This window comes from Coptis chinensis, chromosome 3, assembly GCF_015680905.1.
Source record: "Coptis chinensis isolate HL-2020 chromosome 3, ASM1568090v1, whole genome shotgun sequence".
Taxonomy (NCBI): Eukaryota; Viridiplantae; Streptophyta; class Magnoliopsida; order Ranunculales; family Ranunculaceae; genus Coptis; species Coptis chinensis.
The window spans coordinates 57902151-57911836 of NC_141458.1; the positions used below are offsets into that span (position 1 = coordinate 57902151).

The 9686-nt window shown below is 37.8% G+C and overlaps 1 protein-coding gene across 1 annotated transcript; it reads left to right on the plus strand.

Moving 5' to 3' along the window:
* Positions 1-5235: 5235 nt before the first annotated feature.
* On the plus strand, positions 5236-9151 carry LOC147510168 (uncharacterized). Its single transcript, XM_086599287.1, has 2 exons — positions 5236-5750; positions 8423-9151. The coding sequence occupies exon 2, from the start codon at positions 8457-8459 to the stop codon at positions 9114-9116; it is 660 nt and encodes a 219-aa protein (XP_086455413.1). The 5' UTR covers positions 5236-5750; positions 8423-8456; the 3' UTR covers positions 9117-9151.
* The last annotated feature ends 535 nt before the right edge of the window (positions 9152-9686 follow it).

Below are 9686 nucleotides of genomic sequence, written 5' to 3' on the forward strand. Positions count from 1 at the left end.
CTTTATAATGCAAGCTCACACGTAAGTGTATTCAGTCAAGTGTTTTGCATCTATTCAATTAATCAAGTGTTTTGCACTCATTCTAATTCAAACTCACACGTAGATGCATTTAGTCATGTGTTTTGCATTCTGTTGGTGTAGAAAGTGGGGTTTTGGGGTTTGGAAGTTGTTCATCTTAGATCTAACTTATCCTTGTCTTACAAAAGGGTTAGTCAATGATTCTTGAAGCCTTGGAGTGTTTCCTAAGCTTTTGAGTTTTTGGACCTTTGAGTTCACTATGACCGTTGACTATGGCTTTGATCATTGGTTGTTGACTATTGACAGTTTGACTTTTTTGCACTTTTTCCAAGATGTTCCATGAGGTCCCTTTTTCTCATTTTGGTAATACAACACGTTATTTGAGGTATTAGTTCCAGAATACGGCTGTATCCTGAGAAAGCGATAAGAATATGAGTTTTCTATAATCAACCAATCAATAAGGTGTTTTGCATCCATTATAACACAACCTCACACGTAGGTGCATTCAATCAAGGGTTTTGCATTCTTTCTAATGCAAGCTCGCTTGTAAGTACGTTCATTCAATCAATCAAGTGTTTTGCATTCATTATAATGCAAGCTCACACGAAAGTGTATTCAGTCAAGTGTTTTGCATTCATTCAATCAATCAAGTGTTTTGCATTTATTCTAATGCAAACTCGCATGTAGATGCATTTAATCACGTATTTTTCATTTTATTGGTGTAGATAATGGGGTTTTGGGGTTTGGAAGTTGTTCATCTTAGATCTAACTTATATGATCTAGGCTAAGGTTTAGCGTTTAGAGGCTTAGTCCTTGTCTTACAAAGGGTTTAATCATTGATTATTGAAGCCTTGGAGTGTTTCCTGAGCTTTTGAGTTTTTGGACCCTTGAGTTCACTATGACCGTTGACTATGGCTTTGATCGTTGACCGTTGAATTTTCACAATTTGACTTTATGGCACTCTTTCCCGGTTGTTCCAGGAGGTCCCTTTTAGGGTCCTTCTGTCTCATTTTGACTCTATAACACGTCTTTTGTGGTATTAGTTTCAGAATAGGGCTGTATCCTGAAAAGGCGATAAGAACATTTGTTTTCTACAATTAATCAATCAATCAATCAGGTGTTTTGCATTCATTATAATGCAAGCTCACGCGTAGGTACATTCAATCAAGTGTTTTGCATTCTTTCTAACGCAAGTTCGCTTGTAGGTACGTTCATTCAATCAGTCAAGTGTTTTGCATTCATTATAATGCAAGCTCACACGTAAGTGTATTCAGTCAAGTGTTTTGCATTCATTCAATCAATCAAGTGTTTTACATTCATTCTAATGCAAACTCACACGTAAATGCATTTAGTCATGTTTTGCATTCTGTTGGTGTAGAAAGTGGGATTTTTGGGTTTGGAAGTTGTTCATCTTAGATCTTACTTAAATGATCTAGGCTAGGGTTTAGGGTTTGGGGGCTTAGTCCTTGTCTTACAAAAGGTTTAGTCATTGATTCTTGAAGCCTTAGAGTGTTTCCTGAGCTTTTCAGTTTTTGGACACTTGAGTTCACTATAACCGTTGAGTATGGCTTTGATCATTGACCGTTGACTTTTGACAGTTTGACTTTTTTACACTTTTTCCCAGATGTTCTAGGAGGTCAATTTTTCTCTTTTTGGCTCTACAACACGTTATTTGAGGTATTAGTTTCTGAATAGGGCTGTATCATGAGAAAGCGATAAGAACATGAGTTTTATACAATCAATCAATCAATAAGGTGTTTTGCATCCATTATAACACAACCTCACACGTAGGTGCATTCAATCAAATGTTTTGCATTCTTTCTAATGCAAGCTCGCTTGTAGGTACGTTCATTCAATCAGTCAAGTGTTTTGCATTCATTATAATGCAAACTCACACGTAAGTGTATTCAATCAAGTGTTTTCATTCTTTCAATCAATCAAGTGTTTTGCATTCATTCTAATGCAAACTCGCACGTAGATGCATTTAATCAAGTGTTTTGCATTCTATTGGTGTAGATAGTGGGGTTTTTGGGGTTTGGAAGTTGTTCATCTTAGATCTAACTTATAAGATCTAGACTAAGGTTTAGCGTTTAGAGGCTTCGTCCTTGTCTTACAAAAGGTTTAGTCATTGATTCGTGAAGCCTTGGAGTGTTTCCTGAGCTTTTGGGTTTTTGGACCCTTGAGTTCACTATTACCATTGACTATGGCTTTGATCATTGACTGTTGACTTTTGATACTTTTTTGCACTTTTTCCCAGATGTTCTATGAGGTCCTTTTTTCTCATTTTGGCTCTACAACACGTTATTTGAGGTATTAGTTCCAGAATAGGGCTGTATCCGGAGAAAGCGATAAGAACATGAGTTTTCTACAATCAATCAAAAAGGTGTTTTGCATCCATTATAACGCAACCTCACACATAGGTGCATTCAATCAAGTGTTTTGGAGATGAGTGCTTTAATGGTGGCAATTAAGGGTGATTTTAGTTCTTAGGGGCATATCAGTTTTTTACCATAAAAATATAGAAAAACATGAAAAAAAAACAAAAGAGATTAGGGTTACAGCAGCCGTGAGGGCTAGCACACCATCTAGGATCCCTGAGGAAACATCTTCCGAGGAGTCAGAGTTAGAGGTAGACATCTTTGAGGTTGACATGAGAGCAAATTTTGGGGAAGGGTCTGTTAAGAGATATCGAAGAAAGCTCTTGGAGGAATATGGAGTGAATCTAAAAGCACGTACTGTGCATGAGGAGTCATCGGAGAGCATAAATGCAAGCACTAAAGAAGGGTTACTCAGAGAGGCACAGAAACTTTTGGAGGCGGTTAAACAAGTCCAAGTGCTAGGAGACCACAGAGAGATGGTACAAACCAAAACTCCATAAAATAATGCAAAAGATACACAAGGAGTAGCAAGAACAGCTGGAGTTGGGGAAGATGGAGGATTCATCTTCAAGAGAATATCTAGTGAGGTGAGTGATGAGAGCACAAAAGAAGGAGATCCGGTGGTTGCAGAACTGAATGGAATAACCGCGAAAGTTGTGGAAGACGAAGAGTCAGATCCAAAAATATCGGAATCACGATATGCAAATGGAAAAACTGAAAGCGAGACAAGTGCAACCGCAATCACAGCGAGCGAGAAGAAGACTTTTGGAGCAGTAGTAGCGAGGGAAAAGGTGAACGTGAGGACTGCGCACGCTCAACAGAAAAGTACCGCTGGAAATGAGAAGACGATGAACAGTGAAACCATGCATGCCTCATTCTCTGAAACTCGAATGCAAAGTCGAGGGGTTGGAAGCGAGAAGATGAGGCCAACTAATGCCGCGAAAGGTTGCAATGCGATGGATCTAACACGAAGGGTTGTTTGTTTTTTCGTTTCAAAGATTCAAACCTCACGAAACTTAAGTTTCAAAGATTCAACAACACAATTGTTGTTTGTTTTCCTAAATGGTTTAAGCGTTCAGCGACTAAATTGGACTTCAGCATTCCGCGCTAAAGTTGCTCCTGAATGCTGAATTGAAATGGCTGAAAGTGTGAGTACCAGTCTTACCCTTTGTTTAATTGCTCATCTTCATGCTCTGGCCTCCAAACCTGCTATCCAAAAAAAACCCATCCAATATTTTTATTTTCAAATTATTGTCGAGAGTGAGAAAGATAAAAGAGAGAACTTCTCTGATAGCCGATGGAGAGAAGAGGGGAGATTGAAGAGAATAGGAGGAATTTTTTTTTTGAAGGAGCAAGTTATCGAAACTGATTGGGAATAGGTTGAAGACAATATGACCAACAGAAACATCAAACAACAAAGAAATGAAACCATAAGATTAAAATTATGTCACCACCTTCATCATCACGCTTATTACTATAAATATCAATCTTTTCACCCTTGCTTTGAATATTCAAATCATGCGAAAATTTACACTTAAACCTGCTTCGAACACTGCCATTATATTGAGAAGCCAAAAAATTAAAAGTCACCACTGTCGACTTCACCAAAATTCTTACTCTTCGTTTCTCTTATTTATTGACTTCTTCTTCATTCTAAGTAGTTGGGTTCACCCATCACTATGCTTCTTTTAGTTTCTTGGAGTTGTGGAAGTTTATACTTGTGTGACTTGGTATCAAATATGGGAGTTGAAGATGACACTAATTCTGAGGATGCATGCAACAACACACAAGTGTTGTTGTTGTTCTAAAGCAAGAGGCTTTTTTTCTATTTTTTCCTTTTCTACTTGTTTCCTGATTCTGCCTCTATTGTGTTTACAGTTTATTTCGTCAACTCTACCTCTAATGATTCATGATGGGTACCTTGTTATTTTGATTATTTAGTGGGCTTAGTGCTTAAACTGTTATATGTATTTGTTGGTAATTATTAGAGATATCTTCTTATGCCTAAATAAAAGTCTTCTTCTGTGTTGCAAGAACAACTTTGTTTACTAATAAAATAATCTTTCTTTTGAGCACTTGTTTAGTGGGTATTTTGAGAAAGAAAGGAAGCACTAAAGGTAGGAATATGAACTTTCTAGTGTTGAACTTGCGTGATAGCTCTAATAACACTGTTTATACTAAGTTGGTACCAAGTCTAGACAAAAGTAAATGTGTTGTTGGGTATTCTGTTACAACAAACTTGTAAAAACCCATTTGTTTTCCTCATTTTAGACAATCAAAGTAAAAGTAAAACAAGAAAACAAGCTCATCACATCTATTTGATCATGATCACAAGCTCATGCACCCAAGGTAAATCATGTTGAAAATTATGTGTAGGGAAGTTTATAGCATCAATAAGTTTGTGTTCAAAATTGATAATAGGGATAAAATTGTCCAAATGATTTATATTCAGCATTCAGAGTCAGGTCATTCTGATAGAAAACAAACATGTTTTTCAGAGTTTAGCAATCAACATTCAGCATTCAAAAGGTGGGACATTTAGCATTCAGCATTCAGGATTTAGAGGCTCAAAAAAACAAACGACCCCTAAGCACCCTATCACTGATGGAAACGAGAAGATGAGACCAACACCAACTAGAGGAGCTGTAAACGAGCAAGTGCGACCAGCACATCTAACAGCAGCCATGCAAAATGAAGCCACACAAGATGGAAGCTTTATCCTATAACCGAGAGGAATGCATGAAGTCTCAAAACAGCTCACGCTTGTGGATGGGGGACTGAGCAAGAAAAACCAGCAGGCATTACAAGGAACTAGAAAGTCGGGTACAATTGAAGAAGGTGATACCGTGAAAGCTGATGATACTGATCATGGTGGCAAGAAAACCTTTGCAGAAACTGTAAAAACCAGCTCATGGGTTGAAGTGTTGGGAAGAGAATCTATAGGGAAAGAAAACTTAAGATACATCCCACCAACTATAGTTGATGGCAAACCAGTTGTGCATGTTAGGTCATCACAATTTGCACAAGTTCACAAAAAGCATGAAAAGCTTGTAGTCGGGTATTTTATTGGTAGAAGGCCTGGATTTGGATATGTGAAGGAGATAGTGAGTCGAACGTGGAGGATGCAACATGGATTTTCAATGCAAATGTATGGAGAGACAGTGTTCATGTTTAAGTTTTATAGTGAAGACGATCGAAGAAAGGTACTGGATATCGGGGCGTTTCATATTGCAAGTAGATTGTTCATCATTAGACCGTGGAAATTATTCATAGAGTCAGAAGTGGCAGAGATGAAAACCTTAACAGTGGGGGTAGTTATGAAAAGAGTTCCGATGGAATTATGGGATAAGGAAGGCTTTTATAACACCCCGGCTTTTTCTTTTGTTTTCCTAGTATAAAAAATAATAATAATAATGAAAATGAAAATAGATAAAATGGATAGATGATAATTATCAGTTAAGGATAAAAGTCCCGTAAGTAATAGATAAATGTTGTCCTTATTTTTCGGTGAGTTTTCTCACGAAGAGTTTTTGGGAAAAACACAGCGAGAGTTTTATACAGAAAAATGGGATTTTACTGAAAGAGAAAAAGGAAGGTTTTTCTGGTAGCTGGTTGATAGTCGGAGCGCGCTAAAGGTGAGTAGTCTAAACAGGTTTATTTTGGTTAATTTTTGTGTCTGCTAAATCTATCAGTAATAGTTTTACATATTTGAGATTTGGTAAACTTTGTAATGTTGCCGACTGATAGATACAAAATTTTCCAGTACTACAGTATGTAAAACTCGGATAAGTTTGAAAATTTAAGCTGTCGAAGCCTTGACACCTTGACACCGGTCGTTACTGGCGTCGCCATTCAACACCAAATCGTCCTATTATTTGTTGTGTTGAAATTATGTGTTTTAATTGATTTTATTGGTGATGATTGATTGTTGGTGGTTTATTGGTGATGATTGGTTGTTGGTGTCGCAAGATGGGGCTGTTGAAGTTCCGGAGGAGCAGTAATGGCGTCCAAACAAAAATCAAACCGTCCTGATTTTTGGTGTGGATTGAACTTTTGTTTGGTTGGATTTTGTTGTATCATTGGTTTTGGGTTTTGCTAGGGAGCGAAACCGAACTGTTGGGAGGTCAGTGGTGGTTCGGTGAGCTCTGCAGTGGAGGAAGATCGGTGGAAGAGATGACCTAGCAAGTGTTGGAAATCGCGATTTGTTGGTATGGATATTTAGGGATTTTCGCGAGTAACCAAACCGCTAGAGTGAGGGTGGCGGATTAGTAGTTGGTTGGTGGTGGCTGTTGTGGCAGTGGAGGTGCTGGAAAGTGAGAGAGGAAGATGAACAGTGCGATTCATTTTGTGTTGGGCTTGGGCCGAAATTTGTTATGTGGGCTTATGTGTTGTATTTTAGATTTTCAAATTTGGATTTTTGTTTTAGACTTTGGACTTTTGGGTTAGAAGAGTTTGAGACTGGTTGACTGCTGTTGACCCTTGGCAGGTCGACTTTGACTTTGACCATGGTTGACTTTGACCAGAGTTGACTTTTGACCAGGGTTGACTTTGACCAGTTGACCCAATTTGACCTTTTAACTCGGATTATGATTTGGGCTATTAGGATAGGTCTAGGGCTATTAGCAAGCTTGTCTTTAGGCTAAGACCCTTCTATATACGTGTGTACGTGTATTAACTACTATGTGATATTTTAGTTTTTATATACGACGTTATGACACTTAGACATCGGTAAATTAATAACGCGTAACCAAAAATACATGAATTAAGATACTCCTTCGTTCTCTAAAATAACATATGTAATAAATTTCAATAATCGTAAAACAAATTTTATCGCGACTCTTTTAGAACTCTCCACCCTCAAGTTTTGGAAATTTAGTTTTATGACTGTTGATGTCATATGTTAGGTGGGCATTTATTGAATGTGCCATAAATGGCCCGTTAGCATTATATATTGGGTATTCATTGACTGTGCCATGAATGACCCGGGTATTCATTGAATGTGTCATGAATGACCAGACTCTTTGGACTGCCCTAGAGTGAAACTAAGGTATTCACCTTGCGGGTTAGTTGTATTTCTTGAGTGTACGGGAATGTAGGGTTGGGTATTCCTTGAATGTGGCGAGAATGACCTAAGGTACATAGATACTAAATGGTGAGTGTATAAGAAAAGAAATTGATTAATTGATAAGAGAAATTGATTTGATTATGCGAGTGTTTGGGTTACTTTTGAATACCTAATATAATATCTACATATGTTATATAGAAGTTCTAACTTTCTTTTGTAGGAGGGTAGGACTTAATAACATTTTGTGCAGGGACGCGGTCCTATCCTTATACAGCAGTGGATATCGGTAAGTTTTAATTCAATGATTTAGATATTAAAATGAGTTATTAGAATGAGTTAATATAATAGAAGTTTTGCTTAGAAAGAAACTATGCCGGTTGAAATGACGGAACTACCTATCTTCCAAGCTGAGAATGATTAAGTTATGGGAAAATATAAAGTGATTGTTTGGATAATTAAAGTATGATAATGTTTATATGTGGTTAGTCTACTCATACCAACAAATTCCATTTTTGTCACCCATGTTTGCTTTGTTTTTAACGTGGGTGTGTTCTTGAGAACATAGGTGGAAGGCAATGGAAGGCTAGGGCGTGTGAATGGATTCTTGCCCGGAGCAGTCCGTTAGTTTTGATAGGTCTGTTTTTTTTTAAAGGATGTAATAACGTAGTTATATTTTCAGTATGACATGAAAATACGATGTTGAAGACCTGTTATTCTTAGAGTGGCCGGTTTGATGTTTTATTGGGACGGAAGATAGACTTTTTTATAAAGTAATAAAAAAAATTTTGGAGATTATTTTTGTTGTTAAGATTCTTTTATGATGTGGGTTTTCGGTTTTGGCATATATAGTATCCACCCCGTCATAGTTTGGGTTTTTAGACAATTGAATATAGTGATGTTTGAGATATTTATATTTCAAATATTCATTTTTTTAATTGTTTAGAAAATCGGACTGTGACAGCTTTAGTCTGGTAGGCAGTGCAATAGGAGTTCCAATGTTCGCAAATAAGCTAACTGAAGAGAAAAGAAGAACTTCATATGCTAGAGTATGTATAGAAGTTGATGTCGACTGCAAATACCCGGAGAGTACTACAGTGGTTGTAGATCAGACTAGAGCCTTTGACGTTGGATTCGAGTATAACTGGAAGCCGCCAAGATGTGATAAATGTAAAGTGTTTGGGCATACAGAAAATAGTTGTGCTAAGAATCAAGCAAGGAAGGAAGCACCAACAGTGAGTTCTAATAAAGTATGGTTGCAGAAACCAAATAGTAAGAACAAAGGAGAGGATATGGAGCAACAAGAGGATAAACAAGAAGTACAGAAGGTTAAAAGTATTATGACAGTAGGCAACGAGATACATGAGGTTCATAATGTTCAGGAAACTGGGGGAATATCAGCTGGAAAGGAAAAAGGAGGGCAATCTCCAAATAACAGAGCTGAAGGAAGTGCGCCACATGCAGAAGAAGACTACAGAAACCGAAAGAGCAAGAGTACTAGAAGCAGTAGAGATGAAGATGAAGCGATGCAACATAAGCATACTAATGAAGATGCAGATGAAGAAGCAATACAAGAGGAAGGATATGGTGGAGGTAAGGGTAAAGAGAGTGAAGGATGGCAGTCACCCACAAGAAGACATGGTGAGAGCGAGACCTGAACACAATTCGAATGTGGAAGTCGCGCAAAAGAAAACTGAAATTGTGAGTACTCTGAAGGAGGGGCGGGAGAAGCCTCATCAAGGCAAACATGAACATGGGCGACCTCTTCAGCCCACTGATGGGGGAGAGATTACAAGGTTAAACATGGGAGCTGGTACAAAGGAAAAGGAGCAACTTGGATCTAAAGTTAAGGCAGCTGTGAAAGCATCTTCTGACAAGAAATATGATGGCAGGACGTAACAGAACTTATAGATGAATAGAACGAGAGCCAGTACTTGCAGGGTTTCGAACTCGTGGGCTTAAAGTCTTAAACTACATAACTGATGTGGTTTGGCTGGAAAGAAATGACAGAACTATGAAACACGTATGCTGGGAAATGGGTTGAAATTCAAAAGCAGTAAACTGCGAAATGACAATATTTCGAAAAAATTCGCAATGAGGCAGCTCATTATCGCAAATACGGCACTAATTCGGGAGTCTAAACAAGCTGATGCGTCACAACTAAAGATAGAAATTGTTCAATGTCCCCTGTTTCATACTTTCACTATAAATACACATACCATAATTGT

Bases quoted from the DNA above. Each gene is read 5' to 3' on its own strand.
- LOC147510168 (XM_086599287.1), top strand. From the start codon at position 8,457: ATGTTCGCAAATAAGCTAACTGAAGAGAAAAGAAGAACTTCATATGCT.